The sequence below is a fragment of the Ptychodera flava genome, chromosome 20 (genome assembly GCF_041260155.1).
Source record: "Ptychodera flava strain L36383 chromosome 20, AS_Pfla_20210202, whole genome shotgun sequence".
Taxonomy (NCBI): domain Eukaryota; kingdom Metazoa; phylum Hemichordata; class Enteropneusta; family Ptychoderidae; genus Ptychodera; species Ptychodera flava.
Genome location: NC_091947.1, coordinates 16,120,632 through 16,139,626, shown reverse-complemented (window position 1 = coordinate 16,139,626; position 18,995 = coordinate 16,120,632). Strand labels below are relative to the sequence as shown.

The following is an 18,995-nucleotide window of genomic DNA, read 5'->3' as shown; positions in this document are numbered from 1 at the left end:
GAGTGACGTAAATATGTGTATGTATGAAGAACTTGGCAAAACGAAAGTCTGCGTAGTCACGATTGCTACAGTGCGAGGGCGTTGCTACCTTCGAAAGTTTTGAACTGATCTTCGTATTGGAAAAACCCGACATTTGGTACAGACAGTGCATCATTTACAGAAAGGGATTGTGTTACATTCGAGCAATTCCAAGCATAGTGACTGCACTTATCAACATTATTTCATTGTTACAAAAAGAATGACAGCAATAGTCCATCTCTTCCGACAAACAAAATATTTGTCCTATCAACGATCGAGCAGGCCTCACCTCTTGTCATAGCATTAACCAGCTGCCATCCACAGACCGATATGCCGTATACGCGTGTCTCACTTGCATTGCGCTCGACCCACACGTGACTGCGTTTGATATTAATGTCGTTTTGTTACTACATTTTGACGTGAAAACCTCTAGCGCATGTTTTCCGATCCACAAGTGCCACTGGCAAAAGGATTAATCACATAAATCCGTTCCAGTAGTAACTTTTTGAACGTTGGTTTACATATCCAGTCTGTCGTTTGTGGACTGACATCAAAAATCAGAATACACCGCTTTACTGCCTTGAGGCTCTAAAACCTGCTGACCGTAGCAAAGCCAACATTTCCTAGACTTCTGACTTGAAACTGACGCGTGTTCTGCGATCACTAGCCTAGAATCCTATTCGTCCGCTTGCCTCCGTACCTCCGACCCACTCCCTTGGGGTCGGAGGTACGGAGGCAAGCGGACGAATAGGATTCTAGGCTGTGCGATCACTGGATGTCGACGTAAACACTAACCTGTACTCTGACACGTCACATTCATAATGTAAACATCCAGGATTTGTCTTCCAACGTTTTGAAAACGCCAGAGATGTGAAACGAGCGGAAATGCTATTCAATTGTAAAAGTTTGAACCGACTGTTTGTTCGCCTCTCTGAATACCAACCAATAGGAGATAGGTCCTCAATGTTCTCGTTTATTTCTTCGCTCTTTTCATATTTTCAATTTCTAAATTCGTTAGGTTTTTGGTTTTCAAACAATGCTGATTTTCTCATCGACGTCACAGTTGGAAGTTTCGCACATAACAGGACGACTAAAACTCTGGTCACTCTGAGCATGGAGCTAGAAACTGAGCGTCGACCCTTCCCCGCCAGTGCATGGCCTTTTGTGGAGGGACCGTGGGTCTTAGAAGGAATTTTCGCATCCGGCGAGAATGGTGTTCTTCGTATCAAACCGATTCAGTTGAAAGAGGTCAAGGTATAGAATGCGAAATCATTTTTGCGATTAGATCATATTAGAAGTTTAGAACCCACTGTTATTGCAAAATTCCACGAGAAAAAAGGTTACTCTGCTGTGTTTGCCGCGGTTGTTTAACGTCATATGTGACACTCATACTCATCAGTGATACCATTTCGCATATTAGGAAGGGTATACATATAGGCTCTTATGTACCGCGCTTTTGCACCCCCACTTAAAGCATTATGTAGCTGTAGACTTTTGACCGAGCAAATGTTTACAAAACGTCGACTTTCAAGTAAGCACTTTTTGCCTGCTTTTGAAGAAAATGTAGTTTTAACCTGCTTATTTTGCGAAAATATAGACTATTCTGCAAGTAGTGGAAAATTGCAGTTGATACTTTGTCCATGGTACACAGATAGGGTTGAGTGCCCTCTCCTCCCGACTCGTGAGAGGGTCTCTTCTATTGTGTCATTCATGTCAACATGCATATGATCGTACTTTTACTGTTCACTTGAGCAAACCTGTTTCCTCGTCACTGAATCGGAAGGCGATCAACCCAGCGCACGATACTCCGACGGCTCCCTGGACTGCCTCTGACTCCGAATATTCACGACATATGCACTCTTCTGCTCTTCCTTCATCTGTGATAGTAGCGCCCTCTTGCGACACCAGTTTCATGTAGAGTTGACAAACAAACACACGGTATCGCCATATTGAAACCTCAGCACGGATGAAGTTTCACAGAAAGTCTTGTAATTCGTGATAAATTCGCCATCAAGAGGGGAGTACGTCACACTTTAAGGATGGATGAGCCCATGGAAGATCAGTGCGGCGAACACCAGCCTAATGAAGACCAACAGCAGTCAACGGCTGAAGCCGAACGTAAGAAGTTGCCATCACTTCTTAGGCCAGTAGGTATGTGTACACTTGCCGCTGTCTGACAGAAACCATTCCCGTGTTCATATGTGTTTGTGTTTGTTTTCCCGTTCGTCACAGTAGTTTCGAATCGCTCATTAAAAAGTTGAATGTTCAATGGACACGCATACATGTGGCACTGTCTATTTTACAGTGAAAGTCACGCGAGCAAATGCTGTGGTGCCGTGTGGCCATGGGTCGACATCGAGGTACTGCTGACTGGTAGCTTAGTTTTACCTAGATGTCGGACTTTTAAGATCAAGATCAGTAAATTATACTACGCAAATATTTTTCAATAAAATAACAACTTAAAAAATCCCTGGATTTGTTTTTCCCTCATCTCAAAGCAGTCATTAAGCCGCTTTTGCCACCTAAAATCGTGATCTTTGCATGTCAGCAATGACTTGTCACCCGTCCTTCCTGCCACTAACCTACAGTCAAGGGCGACTTCCTGTGTGAAGTAGCACCTGTGGCGCATCGTACCGCGACCAGGAGAAAGTTCTTCAAGAGAGCCCCAGTGGCCACAGTCTACAAAGCAAATCGTCACATCACGTGTTGTTAATACATGTTTCAAAATACCATCAACATTCTTTTTTGAACCTTGTAGTTGTGATTCCTATGTGCACTTCGATGCTGGTGTGTTGATTGACAGTCTCTCCCATGGAGGGACTGGTTGATCCCATTATCAAGTTGTTGTCGTATGCTATTAAGTTGACATCAACATCTTTTTGTTTGCCATTGAAACTGCTATTAAATCAACTATTATGTGTCATAATTAGTCCAACACCCAATGTCAGTCTTTGATATTTTGTCATAACAAGCTTCATGAAAGAAAAGCTAACACAACCATCTATTGCTCTATTCTAAGAATCAATAATAATACCCTGACCTGGCCGAGGCTGTCATGTCATAAAATAAAGTAACAAGTTTTGTATGAATGTGTTTGAATGACTTCATGACAACAGAACGTCCACCAAGTGAAATTGAAAATATAGGATGCCATGTTTCATATGTACGAGTACTAGGATAGGATTTGTTTCCAAATTTGTCTGCGTTAATATGTTGCTGGTGTCTGTCCCCAAAACGGCAGACACAACTTTTACCTTTCGTACCATTATGGTAGGACTTTGTTTCAAAAGGTGCAACTTAAATAATATAATTGTGTTAAATCTATCACTTTTATGCATTAGTTGTTAACACATGGATTAAGTATTCAATGCATTGACAACCCAAGTGTTATACATTCCAGACATGACGAAATAGTTTCAATATTATGTGTTGTCTTAATTATTAGATTTTGGTCAAATTTAAACTTTTGTTTATTTCAGTTATGGGTGCAATAACAAAAGAAGAATATGAAAGCCAGTATTGGCCCAAGTTAGAGAGTGCTATCACTCAACTCCTGACCCAAACACCGGGTGATTACATCCCAATATCCTATGAACAGATGTACAGGTGAGTTGATTTTTTTGTCAAGTGGTAAATTTTCTTGCTGAAAATTGAATGAGCAATTGTGAATTTCAAATGGATATGCATACAGGAGAGCAAATGTCCTACTGAAAGTGCATGACTTTACACACATGTGTACCAGGAGTATTAAATTTCCTTTTGCTACTGGATAATAGAGAATTGCAGGCACTGTGGTCTATGGTATGCAGATAAAATATAGCAAGTCAATTAACTTGCATACTTGGATGAATGAGAAAGACAGTTGTTGTCCAAGGGTTTGTCAAATCCACATTTACATTTACAACATGCTAGGTAACACTTGCATTGGAGATCAGGGTCATGTTTGATGGTGATATCTCTATGTGTGGCAAGGTTTCCCTTACATTCGTCATGCCCGTAATTGATGTAAAAGAGGGGCATTAAAAAGAATCTTAGGGATGAAAAGAATTAGTGTTCAATTTGGTGGCTATTAATTAGCAGTAATGGAAATGGAAAAGGTTTTAAGGTATTGCATTTTTTTTTCTCAAAAAGGGATATTTTTATACAGATTTCAAAGAAATATGTTCCTGTACTTAGAGTGAAAATAGCTATCAGATTACAATTTTATTGTTATTACTTTTTGTTCTAGAAACCAATGCATTTTCTCATTCTTCTCTGTTAGCTATATTGAAATATAATGCACAGCTCTTACCATGACAATGCACTGTGTGTTATATACAATATTACTATTGAAAAATGAGTTCTAATTTGGAGAAAAAAAATCAGTTGTCAACTATGAAGCTGTAATATGGCATATGGACGGCATATCCTGGATGAGAAATTACAGATACAGATTAAAATGTTCATGATTCCTTTTTGCATGTTATTCATTCTTATTTACATTTTGACTTCAGTGATGATCACATATCGATGATCACATATCAGTGATGATCAACAGCCGTCGATGGCAGAGAAAGATTGAGGCAAATTTATATAAGTAAACAACATTGTGGTCAATCTTGTCTTTTGAAAATGGCCTTAAGAAGTACTTGAAGATAGAACCAAATCTTGAATCTAGCTGACAGCATGAGACTGAAAGTGCTTGCTACTACACATGGTATTCAATTTAACTGAGAAAACAGTAGTTTACTTCAGATACATGTGTATGGGTTGTTTGTATCCTATTTAGCATCAGCCCCTTCATTTTGTAATTGAAAGGATCCTAAATACAACATTTCATATATAGCTACAGTAACGAGCATTGTGTACGTATGTAGTGTATTGATTTCATGGTTATGAACAGTGTATTTCTTGGTCATATCAAAACTCTACCATTCAAGAGACAGGAGAGACAGGATTCCTTGTTAAAAATACCTCAATTTATGCCTTTTACTGTCAAGTCAGTAGAAATTGCATTTAGTGTACCCATTAGCTGAAATTCAATGATTACTTTCACGTCAAGTCTGTGAAAATCAGTGATTTCGATAACCAGCCAAGTCCAGCAATACACACTGTGTTTAGGTGGATGTTTAGGGTGTTCAAATTACCAAACTTCACACAGGTATGCTACATTCATAGGTATGAGAGACATGTCAAGTAGGTGAAAATAGGGTTTGGCATAATACTGTATTCTGCTGACTTGGCTGGTGCCTGCCCCCTGAAGGGAAAGGGTTGTAGTTAGAAGTGTTGATTTACTAGCAAGGTAAAATGCATGCATGGAACGCATTTGTACCAAGCACTGGTATAGTGGATGTTATCTGTAAATTGCAATGCTTCCATGACTTTGGTACAGCATTGCCAACATCAGCATTATTCAATTATTCACACTCAGTATTGCTAACAGTAGATTGGATTCTGAACCCTTCTATTCCCATGATCATTACCCTGGCTTTGCAATTCAAATCATCAGTTAATACTTTTTTCAAATAGATATTAGCTGTATTCTCATTTTATAAGTATCCTTCATTCAGGAAAATCTTCATTCTTGAATAGCCAAAGTCAGTAAAAATATCAGGTGTTCTGATCGATCAAGCTTTTTTCTTCTTTTCTTCTTTCTCAGTGCATCAAATTTTTGCAGACCTGGCATAGCCCTCAATGTACTCACAAAATCTAATTATACGGTTAGTTGTGCATCACGTTAAATTTACTTAACTTTTCCTGGCCAACAAAACGCTGATTTTATTAGTCCAGCTAGACGCAGGTTTTATTTGATAATGCAACACTGTATTTCCTTCATGAAATAATAGAACAACAGGAGTTTCTGTGATTACATCAGCAGTTCAGTCTTTGCTTGCTAGGATGCTTCTAGGAAGTCAAACCTTTTAAAAAAACACCGAGGCTTTCATCGTTGATTACTGATATTCTGACCTCAAGAAAGTGGAAATCATTCCTTATAGCCGGGTAAATAAGTGGTGACCTGTACTCTTGTCAGTTTAATTCTCAACCAAGTGTACTTTTGTATGGGTTGAATGTTCATTTATAGTACACCTCATCAATTCACAGTTACTGAGTAACTTACAATGCTCTGACTTACCATGGTCACCAAAGTTTCAATAGAATTGTAATAACAGAAAAAAAAATGCCAGCTGTATCGTGTTGCAGTTTTATGAAAGGAACACAAGATGCCAGTCCAAAGAAACATTACACATGGTATATGAATTGTTATGTGGTAGAACTGAGGCAGGTTTGATAGTTGCATCAAAGTGAAACCTGTAATGCTCTGTGTGGTATTCTGACCTGAGGTGACCCTTCAGCAGTATCTGATTGGGCCACTGTGTCAATTACCAAAACTATTATACATGGAAGCATTTGAAAGTGATTAGCTAGAAATGACTGTATTCAAGACAACGAAACACGCCATCCCCCAGAAAGGCAATTGACTTTCATTGTGTAATAGGAGACAAGGTGCCGGCTAGAGGTAAACATTTGGTATTCATGTTTTGTGTATTCAGTCTTTTTGTATCACAATACCATGGTACCCTAAGGATGATATAAGTAAATGCTGACGATTGCATAATCATGTGCACATACACGACAATATGGTGAGGTGAAAACGGATGCTTATTACCATATGTAACGTACAAAGTTTTCACAAAGAAGATCAGCATGCTAATTAAGCCATACCACTATTCAAATGTATAATTAAAAAACAAAAATAAATTCAAATGTATAAGTAAAACACAAAAATAATGAAAAACTCATAAAAAATTACAACTGTTGGCCCGTGAAAAGATGAAAACACCATGAGCAACTCACTGTTGTTGCACAAATTTTTTTTCCCATAACACTGTATAACCCAAAGATACCAAAGATACTGTAATACATTCAAGATTTGCTCAGCAAACAAATCAACAAAAGAGGCAAATACCTTGTGGAGAAATTACGAAGGAAAACCAGTGTTACAAAGGAAAATCGTCGTTTTAGATGAAAAAAAATGTCTTCCGAGAATCAAGAGTCAGATAAAGAAGAAAAACTTTCAGTAGAAGTGAAACTGTTTCCACATTAAACAAGAAGGAAGTGGGCTTACATACACCTTACATCATAGAATTTCCCTTAATCAGAAAAAACAAAATGAAAAGGAAGTAGACCCTTCACAGGAATTTGCGTATATTTTTATCAATGAACACAAGACTTTTATCTTTAACTGGGAAGTACATTATATAGCGATAAAAAAAGCTATGCAAATTATTCTCTTTAAATGAGATCATGATTATCCATAAATCTGTTACGTCAGTACCCCTCTCTGCACAACCAACATCTCAAAACATGCATTTTGCTGGGCATGAGTCAAGTATGCCCAATGCTAAGTTTTTTATACTCCCCGATGTCATTAAACTATGTTCAATTTTTCCCTCATGTAAAATAGAGCCTGTTATTTTTCCAGTCAGATCAAAGTCTTTTGCTGCATTTCCCTGATATAAGTACCCCTGTACTCTTGTTCTCATTTCTTGATCGCATCAATCTTACAATAATGTTCGTGAGTTCCAATGGCTACAATTTCAGAGATGAATTCATTATTGATGTGAATAGAGCTCCTTATTACAACATACACAAGTACATGATTCGGACATTGTGTCATTTTTAGTCCCCACGGACACCGTCCGGGGGGACTTATAGGTTTGGTCATGTCCGTGCGTCCGTGCGTCCGTCCGTCCGTGCGTCCGTCCGTTCACGCAGATATCTCAGAGACGCCTGGAGCGATTTCGTTCAAACTTGGTACAAGGATAGTACCATACCTCATACAGATGCACGTCGATTTGTTTCACAATGCGATCAAATTTGGCCGTGGTAGAGGACTTTTTAGTTTTCACCTCCATAGACTCCCATGTATAAGGCAGACCATAGACTCCCATGTATAAGGCAGACCATAGACTCCCATGTATAAGGCAGACCATAGACTCCCATGTATAAGGCAGTCCATAGACTCCCATGTATAAGGCAGTCCATAGACTCCCATGTATAAGGAAGTCAATAGACTCCCATGTATAAGGCAGTCCATAGACTCCCATGTATAAGGCAGTACATAGACTCCCATGTATAAGGCCAAGAAAAATAAAAATTTAGTTTCTCATCGTATTCATATTGCAAAAAGGATGCAGTGACACAGTTTTTAGTCCCCACAGATAAAGTCCAGGGGGCTCATAGATCGGGTCATGTCAGTCCGTGAGTCCATCCACGTGAGTCCATCCGTTCACGCAGATATCTCAGACACTTTGAAAAAATGTCATGTGACCTCGGTGACCTTTGACCTCGAATATACATATTTGTCCATAACTCATTAACCACAAGTGGTAAACCTTTCATATATGGTATGATGGGACACCCTATGACGCCATATACTGTACCTCATTAATTATGTGCATATCTAATTTTGAGCGAGCCAATAGAGCTGGAGGTCTGATTTTTGGTATATAGGAATAACTTAGCAATACAATTTTTTTGACAAAATGTCACGTGACCATGGTGACCTTTAACTTCAAATATACACATTTGTCCATAACTCAGTAATCACTAATGCTACACCCTTCATTTTTGGTATAATGGGACACCTTATGACACCACATATTGTACCTCATTAATTATGTGCATATCTAATTTTGAGCGAGCCAATAGAGCCAGAGGTCTGATTTTTGGTATGTAGGGATAACTTAGCAATACAATTTTTTTGACAAAATGTCAAGTGATCTCAATGACCTTTGACCTCAAATATACATATTTGTGCATAACTCAGTAACCACAAGTGCTACACTCTTCATATTTGGTATGATGGGACACCCCTTGACGCCACTTATTGTACCTCATTAATTATGCGCATATCTAAGTTTGAGCGAGCCAATATAGCTGGAGGTCTGATTTTTGGTATATAGGGATAACTTAGCAATACAATTATTTTGAAAAAATTTAATGTTACCTCAATGACCTTTGACCTCAAATATACATATTTGTCCAAAACTCAGTAACCACAAGTGCTACACCCTTCATATTTGGTATGATGGGACACCTTATGACGCCACATATTGTACCTCATTAATTATGCACATATCTAATTTTGAGTGAGCGAATAGAGCTAGAGGTCTGATTTTTGGTATATAGGGATAACTTAGCAATACAATTTTTGACAAATGTCACGTGACCTTGGTGACCTTTGACCTCAAAAATACATATTTGTCCATAACTCAGTAACCACAAGTGCTACACCCTTCATATATGGCATGATGGGACACCTTATGACGCCACATATTGTACCTCATTCATTATGTGCATATCTAATTTTGAGCAAGCCAATAGAGGTAAATGTATGATTTTTAGTATATAGGGATAGACTATAGGATAGAAATTTTTTGACAAAATGTCATGTGACCTCGATAACCTTTTACCTAAAATACACGATTATGTCAATAAATAAGTAACCACAAGTGCTATGTCCTTTATATTTAGTAGGATTGGAGACCTTATGACAACACATGCTTTACCTCGTTAATTATGCCCATATATAATTGTGGGCAAGCCAATAGAGCTAGAGGTCTGAATTTTGGCATATATGGATTAATTAGCAATATAATGTTTTTTTTCAAAATGTCACGTGACCTTGATGACCTATGACCTTGAATATGCATATATATGCATAACTCAGTAACCACAAGTTCTTTACGCTTCAATTTTGATAGGATAATAGACCTTAAGATGTCACATCTTGTACCTCATTTATTATGCACATATGTATTTCTTGGCTGGCCAATACAGCTAGAGGTTTGATCTTTTTTCCCGATTTAGAACCATAACTTAGACATGCCTCTTGTTTCAAATTGGGAACAATGACATAGACTTATGTGTCCATAGATCTGAACATATACACTTTAGTGATACTTCTTAATGACCTCATTTCCCTGCCCCCTCAAGACTAATACTCCTATTACAAGTGGGGACTATGTCATTGTCAATGACTTGTCATCTACAGTATACGTACCACCAATGGTATTTCACATGTGATTTGCAATGTGGTTATCATATAACAGATCCTATCTTTTCCATGAATTCATCCCTCTTGACATCAGTCAATGAAATTTTGAAATCCTGCTCTTTGCTACTGCAGATAATAAAGGACAATGCTCACCTATACTACATTTTTATCTCATCTTTGACAGAAGCAGAATATCACAAAAAATAGGTCAGAGACTTTAATTTAAAGTGGAGCTTGACCACAGTCATGATTTCAACTTACCGGGAGGTTAATGTGTGTCTAACCGATATGCCTTAACAGATCTACCCTACATCTTGTACATTTTCTAATCACCCTGCATTGATCTTTGTCTTCAGGTGCTGCAGTGGCAAGGTAGTCAGAAGTCATTCTTATAAAAATGCCTTCCATTTAACAGGTCAATTGTGACTTTTTGAAGAGAGAAGCATTAATTAATCAATGGACATTTTCTTATTTCTTGACATTTTTCAGCTGTGTTTACAAGTGTGTTTGTCAACAACATTCAGAACAGATGTACAATGATCTACTTACAGTCATTAGTAAACATTTAGAAAGACTGTCACTGGAATTACAAGTAAGTGCTTAATCATATTAAATGACATTAATAATTAATTAATTAATTAATTATTGGATTTATAGAGAGTGTTTCCATGTGTGGTATGAAGCCTGCCAATGTTTTTTAGACTTCTATTTCACTTTGCTTATATATCTCTGGAGTTGTACCAGGCTGCAACAGAAGGGTTTATCTTAGATTAGGAGTCAGTTACCTGTGTTTTGGAACTGTAGCAAAACAGTGTGAAAATATTGTACATCTAGTACATGCATATTCCCGGTGCATCTAGTGCAAATTTGGTAAAGTGATGTTATTTTAGTGTTTGTTTATGTTTGTTGGTAATGACACTAAAATCAGATTTGACTGTGTCATTACATTTGATGTTTGAATTGTACAAAAGTAGAGTAATTTCATCAGAGCCACATTTAGGATAAATTTGTTTCTCGTAGGCAGGTCCAGAATCACCATTTATAACAATAGGTCAAGGCCCAACCATGGTAGTGAAAGGAAAAATAGTTTGAAGGCCTTGATAACAAGAATTATGTGCCTACGTTGTTGTCATAGCGTGATTTAGCTAAAGCTGACTGGCCTGTTCTAACCCTTTCACTATAATGATTTTGCCCACTCCTACTGTTTTACATTGGTGAAGTTCGACCGCAATACTCGGAAATGGGGACGAAAGGCTTCAAAGAGCACTTCTTATATTTTTCAAACTTGCAATTCTTAATTTCACTACTGATAGTTCCAGACACCAAGTCTTCAAAAAAGGCCAATCAAAATGTCCAATTACTGGCAAATATCTGTGATGAGTCAAGTGCCAAGAAATTTAAACAAAGAGACATGTAAAGAAAATAAACTTCTGGATACTAATGATCTCTTTTCGGAAGCATAATACTGTAATACTTCAACAAAATTAGAATTAATGCATTACTGCTTTCTGTATTCCAGTCTAGTCCACAAGAATCCTACGTAGGAAGTTTTAACTTTGCACTAAACCAATATACACAAGCTTTAGGAGGTATTGTTCCAATTTTTAATTACATGGTAAGTAATTATAGCAGCACTTAAAACAATTGTGTGAGTTGTATTTTGTAAAGGAGACAAAATTGACTTTGACTCTCAAAGGGTTAATTCACGCGGTGACTGTAACTGAAAATGTGTGGATATTTATACCACTTTATCGACAAAATTTTGTCATTTTACTTCTGAACGCATGTTGAAGAAACGCCCAGTATTTGGCTTGCTGACTCAGTGCATACACACCACAAAAAAATACTTACCCCAAGCACTGACCCTGTGCAGCCCCTGTGACAAAACTGCAGTACTCCAAGTGCAACGAGAAATGAACATGAATATTGTAGGCAACACTGAAAACCCATGCGCGGTGCAACACACTGTGGTACAAGAATCCAACTATTATTATACATTGATGAGAAGAGATGAATTGATTTCAGCTGTCAGACATTATTATTAGATTAGAACAATTTGATTTAATTACATTTTGTTACTAATGTCTGACCTTTCCCTTTTTGTTACAGAATCGTTTTTACGTAGCAACAAAACTCAATACAGATTTAAAAGATGAATTATCTAAGTTATTCACAATATATGTAGCAGACAAACATGTTCCATTATTATTCAGTAAGTACCATCCACATATTCAAACAATTTGGTTTTGTTTTCCCTGTAGGAAAACAGTTTTATGAGGTATACTGTTTGGTACATTAAATTTTCAGCAGAACCCACTTACAACGTAATTATATTTGTTCCCAGTAAATATCAGCGAGTCAATGCTTGTAATGTTTTAGTCAAGCCAGAAATACAGTTCTGGTATCGGCACAAAGTGCAAATTTCTTTGTGTTGATAGAGGTTGGAGGACGTTTGCCGCATTACCCTTGCAGCATGCACTGCCCCGTTGCCATGCATCGGCTATTCAAAAGGTCAATATGTCTGTAGAAATTATCCATAAACAGTTCGGTTTGTCATTCTATACCTTCCTGATTCAGCAATATTCCAATTTTCCATGAAAAACACAGAAGATCCGTCCTTGAGCTAATACTATTCATTGTTTTATTACATGATGTAGTATTCCAATGTCATGACAAATAATCAAAAACAGAAGATTTTCAATGAATTCCTGACATATCCATCGTTTTCCCTACATTATACAATCCTTTGTTGTGTTTGCCAACATGTCAATACTGTAGGATCTGAACATTGTCAAATGTAACCTGTTTGAAAACGTGTCGGTGCAATATCCCAAGTGTCAAAAACTGTTTAAATATCTGTATGTTTTACGTGGCTCATATAATCTGTGCAGCTTACATTTACCAGTCCATTACAACTCTATTGAAAGACAAGTTTATCTTTGGCTATATCTTTCAGTGAGTGCTCTGAGAGATAGCTAACCATGCTTCTTAACCCCTGAGAGCAAAGTGAACTATTACACTTTGTATCTTGTGCCATAGACCCGAGATCGCGACTTGTGTGCGGGGCTTTTGATACCAGTGCATTCGGATTTTTCTAAAACTTTGAATAATTAATAAAAGATTCAAGTGTTATGAATTTGAAATGTAAAACTTTTTTCAGCTCTTCTGTTGAAGCACTTAACATTTTCATTTTAGTTCTTGTGTGCCAGTAAGCTCAGCTGTTTCTTGTACCAGCATCAATATATGTGTAGCTGAAAATTATCTTTTTAACAGTTTTGACATTTCATTGTTATCATAGGTTTATTAGAAGAAGCACAGACAAAGCCATTTGCAGTTTCGCCACCAACCATGGCAAATATTGTCAAAGGCCTTTATCAACTCAAACCAGGTATGATTAAGAAGTCAGTCGTTTTCTTTCTTTTTCTTATTGTGTTATTATCTGCCATTCTGTCTCTGCCTATCTCTATATATACATCATTCACTCTCTCTCTCTCTCTCTCTCTCTCTCTCTCTCTCTCTCTCTCTCTCTCTCTCTGTAAACCACACATTACTGACAGATGTACAACACCACAAGATTTTATGTGTCTATAATACAAGGATCATTTTGTATTTTTTATTTTTTTCAGAATTGGCACAGCTAAAACCACATCTATTTGCAAGATTTATTCCAAATATCTTTCCTCCTGCAAAAGAGGAGCTGCTTGAACAGTATATCGTAGAAACACAACAGATGCAACGAGAGCTGGAAAAATGTGGTTACACAAGGTATGCATGTTGTATGATTTTTTTTCACAAGTGTAAAAGGCATTTTTGACTCCAGAGTGAAATTGTACTGTGGGCGCTGTCAGCCTACTTCGTGTGTCACACACTAATTTGTCAACCTATTGATATTCATCATAAAGCTAGAGGAAACAGGTGAAATAAAAAGCAAATGTTTTGTCATGATGACAGCAATTTTTTTTCCAAATGTTATTTAGATGTTAATGTTTTTGGGGTCTGGTTTAGGCAGTGCAGCATGTTTTGATCAAAAAACAGCAATTCAAATAAGCAAGCTCAATTTTAGTACAGTTGAGTTTCCTAATGTCTCTAATGCTGCTTTTCACTGTATGTGTATTTTCACTTAATGATGAGCTTCACCACCATTAGGGGTACTTTTTCCACAAATTCTATGGTTTTTTCTCAGTCTTTTTTGAAAAAAATGAATGTAAAGGTGAAACTTGTGTGTTCAGAAGGGAATGACATCTCGGAAAGACATTTACAACCATGGCTTTGCAGAGAAGAAAAAAGATGGGTAGATCTGAAAAATTTTGGGCAACATATGTCACAGTAAGGACTCCATTCTTACATTCGCTGACTTGAAATCACCAGCTAATGAAAATGACTGTAGGTGGAATAAACTGAAATAATGGTTTCTCAATGTTGTTTTTCGACAGGGGGGACCAAAGCAGGAAGAGGCCAGGAGAAGACAGTATACCCAGTGAGTTATAATAATACATGTACTAAAGGGCCAGCAGCTGTAACGTTTGATGATTTTTTCATAGTTTTTCTTTTTAATGTCAACTACAGTTTCTTGATCTACTCCACAAAGCATGTTGAGATACACAGTGTTCAGCTTGTCAATTAACAGCCTGTACATGTGTGAACCATATTGTTATTGTTGACAAGTGAATTCTGGTCCAGAGTAGAATTGAAATTTAAACAATAACAGTGCATTCTACATGGATAGATGCTGTGTTGACAAGTAAAATGAAGGTGTTTCAACTCGCTGCAAGGATTAGAACAACAATTTGCAATTGATATACAGAACAAATATAGTGAAACAATAATTATCTAAAGTTAAAGGTACTGGCATTTGAGCATATCATATTTGAATGAATCAAGTCGATACTGAAGACCTACGTTCTAGAAGAAAATCTCTGGTACTGTAAGAAGTCTGAACTGTAACATTGCTGCTCTGTTCTTGACAGTTTTATCCTGATGAGAAGTGATTGCACATGAAAATTTGCTGTTGCTTCTTATAACCAGATTTCAATTTTGCTCACTCCATACATGATGCACATTTTTGTTTCATACACTGTCCAAAGTTTTTATGTCATAATAATTCAAACAATTTGAAGTGCTCTTCAAATCATAGGCAGAGAGACTATACTTGATGCTTCAACTATTTAGTCTTAAATTTCAATTAATGAAAATTGCAGCAGTATTACATGTTCACAGCATTTGACCATCAGGTACTGTTTAAACCCTGACTTGGTTTAGCATATATCAGATGACATAAATGGGATGTATTTTTAAACTGCTCAATTATGAGGGCATGCCATCTGTTTTCATTCTTGGCGGAAGGTGTAAGTCTCTGTCCCGCCTTAAATATCTTCTCATCCAGTGAATTGATCCAAAGTCTGACTTTTTTCAAAAAACACAGACCTTTACAGCAATCTCTGAAAAAAAAATCCAGGTCAGATAAATTAATTATTGTCTCTTTTCTCTTTTCTGTTTCAGAAAATTTACCTTTAAGCTTTATGCCAAAGAACACAAGCAGCTGAAAAGCGGAGAGATATTTTTTCCCCTTTTTTTCTTCTGGTTATAGTAATAAACTTATCACTTTACCATGACTTGCCAGCTGATATCCAAATTGTGATAGATACAGTCAAAAGAATTCTGTCTGCCTCTTGATGGAGTGCTTCTTCAAGTAGAATATGCTTCGGGGGACGGGATTCTCAGACGCTCAATTTTAACAATTCTGCAATGCTTGCTGCTCCTGTGGACTTACTTAGAAGCCCTTGGAGAAAAGAAGTTTTCAATATCTTGGTATTTTTTTTTTGTTTGGTGAAAACCAAAAGTTTAATTTTTTTCCACCTGTAGAGTTAACACAGGGTATGGCAGCCATTTTGACTTTCAGTATTTATTGCTTTAATCCCAAAAATTTCCAAGGTGACCCCTGATATTTATTTCTGATTATATGAAAGAGGATGGTTTCAAGTTTCCTTGAGGAAAGTTTGGAGCAAAAGTTTAAATCTTTCTATTTCAAGGTGAACATTGCCTTATGTCAAAAAAGTAACTGATGTTCTAATATTACTGCTACTGTACTGTGTACTATGATTGTCTCCGCGATCCTGACATGTTTTTAGCAAAATCCAGGCTTCAGGCCTTAGGTTATGGTGCTGGTCAGGGTAGGACAGACTTTCATTGACAATTTCATACATCTGGAAGCCACAATTCCTGAAAGTAATAGTAGATGTAGTATCTTACCAAGTCGCCTATCTATACTACAGAATATAAATATTGATATTCAAAATCACAGCTTGTAAGTGGATGTGACCCCTGACCCCAAGAGGTAAAAGTTCTTAGCAGAGTCACATACCGCTCTCATTCTTGTATGCAAATATGCATTTAAACATTCTGATCATGTGACACATTTACACAGCATACTCACACACACACAACCATCAACATGATAAAAGCTTTTCTACGTAAACTATGGTAGTTTAAAACCCAAACACCATGGTAAACTCTCTGCAACACCAAATACGAAGTTTAGGGATAGTCAGTACTGGGCATTCAAGATATCATCATAACACCGAGTAGATCTTAGATTTTCATGCACTCTATCGTCGCAAAGCTTTGTCATTGAGGAGGGTACAGGTCGGCAGAACTGTTTGACATGTTCATGAAAAAAGGACAGACAAAAACATTTTCATCAAGTAAAAATAGACACAATAACACACATTGTAGATACTTTTTATGTCCTGATCATGCTCAAGTATACAAAATAGTTAAAGGTTTTTCAGCCAACAGATGTAGTTTTTTTTTTTCAGAGTTCAAAGGTCAAAGTCTGAACAAAATCATAAGATGGTGGCACAATGTCGTCAACCTTTCCATGGCCCCAGATGATAGGCCTGAAAACGTAATCCAAGATTTGGGAACAGCTATCATAATTAAGAATCCAATGTTAATATCCTAACTTCACTAGTGAACCTCAAAACTTTCAGCACTCAATACAGTATACTTCTCTTCTTTTTCCTGTTCATTTTTTTTCACTAAGGGGCAAGAACTTCCTTTCTCTTGCGAGTCAAACTTTTTGATTTACTGGGAAACAGGCAAATTGTCGCACAAATTGCCGCATCAGTACAAAAACCTTGCTGCAAAGACATTTCAAGAATTTTGAATTACCTACAGAGCTGTGGCAAGGGAGCCACACTGTTGCAATATGCTAGGGTATTATTGCATATATTATAGTATTATTATAATTACCAGGACTAAAAATGATTAGAATTTTGTGATTTTAGCCATCAGTTAGACACTGTCTCTTGAAAAGGTCAGAGTTCAAGATACAAAACTCTCAGCTTCAAATATTTAGTTAATTTAATTTTAATAAATGCTACAGTGTGCTTTGATAATAACCTCAGAAGCATGGTTATATAAAAAAATAGGAGACCCTTTTTTTTGAAAGTCCAAAAATATTTGTATCTTATCATGTGCCAGTCAAAATGAGATTGGTGTCAAGTGGGCACTGCTTCAAGCATTGTGCTGTCATGTGATTCATTTCCATGGAAACAATGGCTGGCTGTCATTATACAATATACTATAATCTGGTAAAATACCAGGGTGAATTTATGGAAACCTCATCTTTTGGCCATCGTCCACTTTTTTCACTTTTCTTAACTTACTGTTGTGTTATATCAGCTTTTCTAATAAACTTTGATCTGGTTTTGAAATAATCATGATGGGAGTTTGTGTTCTCTGTCATACAGAGTGAAATAGCATTTTTAACATTGATGTTGGTCGTCAGTGTTTAAGGTAACAACATCCGACATGTCTCCCAGTTGAGGACAGACCATTTATTTTACATAATGGTAGGTGGCGATGGCAATGAGACAAAACCATGTGGGACAGAAACAATTTTGTATTTTCCTGAATATCCAACAAAGAGTCTCAGATCCTTCACGTTCCAGCAACACGATTGGAACTAATTTGGGATAATTGGATTTTCATATTTTTCAAATTTCTCAAAAATTTTAGGTGCCCTATAGCTGAATGTTGCAATATTACAAATTGCCAATGAAAACAAGTGCGTAACTTAAAATGAAAAGCAGATGAGCTTACATTTGAAGATCAAATAGACATTACTTCACAATCCAATTATCCCAAATTAGTTCCAATCGTGTTCAGCTTCATGATCACTGGGTCTCAGGCTGAATAATGAACAACACAAACAATCAAAATGACAAACAACATGCAGACAAAAGAAATAAAGAGATAAGTAAATAAGCAAACACAAACTAAAAAAAAATGACTAAAAATATATGAGCAATCGTGAAAGAAAGTGATCACACTTACTGTGCTTTCACATTTTAATCAGGAGTCCGTTGTATCCCGATCCTTGCACTCGCTGATATAATTCCATTTTTAGAACAAAGAGGATGTGGTGTAAGGAACACGATTGGAACTAATTTGGGATAATTGGATGATGAAGTAATGTCGATTTAATCTACAGATGTAATCTCATCTGCTTTTCTTTTTGCATTACACACTTGCTTTTATGAGTAATTTGTAATATTGCAACATTCAGCTATACGGCACCTAACACTTTTGAGAAATTTGAAAAATATAAAAATCCAATCATCCCAAAATAGTTCCAATCGTGATAAGGCAGAAAACACGAAAAATGACATGCAAGTTCTTAGGTACAGATGATTCCTTCCCACAGAATAGTTTTCCCATTTGGCTGAATGTGCTTCAGGGGCAGTATTCTGACTCACAAATTTTACACCGCTCTAATCTACGACTCATGGGGACTCGTGAAGCTTGTTTTCACTGTCTTCGTTCGGGGAAGTGAAAAATTAATTTTTCTTCTGAGGTAGACACAAGGATAGCAGCCCTTTCGAATTTCAAATGTCGGTGAATTTTAGGTAACTTGCTTCTCTTGTACCAAAATTTG

General features: G+C 36.9%; 1 protein-coding gene across 1 annotated transcript; it reads left to right on the top strand.

Annotated features, from left to right (window-relative positions):
- The first annotated feature begins 1,712 nt into the window (after positions 1-1,712).
- Positions 1,713-17,775, top strand: LOC139120147 (CDK2-associated and cullin domain-containing protein 1-like). The gene is made up of 9 exons (XM_070684305.1): positions 1,713-2,169; positions 3,498-3,624; positions 10,547-10,649; positions 11,577-11,672; positions 12,167-12,269; positions 13,356-13,445; positions 13,684-13,822; positions 14,491-14,534; positions 15,557-17,775. Exons 1-9 carry the CDS (start codon positions 2,058-2,060, stop codon positions 15,598-15,600), a joined length of 858 nt encoding a protein of 285 aa, XP_070540406.1. The 5' UTR covers positions 1,713-2,057; the 3' UTR covers positions 15,601-17,775.
- Positions 17,776-18,995: the final 1,220 nt, after the last annotated feature.

What these genes read in the sequence shown, in the direction of transcription:
- LOC139120147 (XM_070684305.1), top strand. Translation starts at nt 2,058, where the DNA reads ATGGATGAGCCCATGGAAGATCAGTGCGGCGAACACCAGCCTAATGAA. An exon ending in TTCCAATTTTTAATTACATG is followed by an intron (nt 11,673 to 12,166) that starts GTAAGTAATTAT and finishes TTTTTGTTACAG; the next exon opens with AATCGTTTTTACGTAGCAAC. An exon ending in GAAAAATGTGGTTACACAAG is followed by an intron (nt 13,823 to 14,490) that starts GTATGCATGTTG and finishes GTTTTTCGACAG; the next exon opens with GGGGGACCAAAGCAGGAAGA.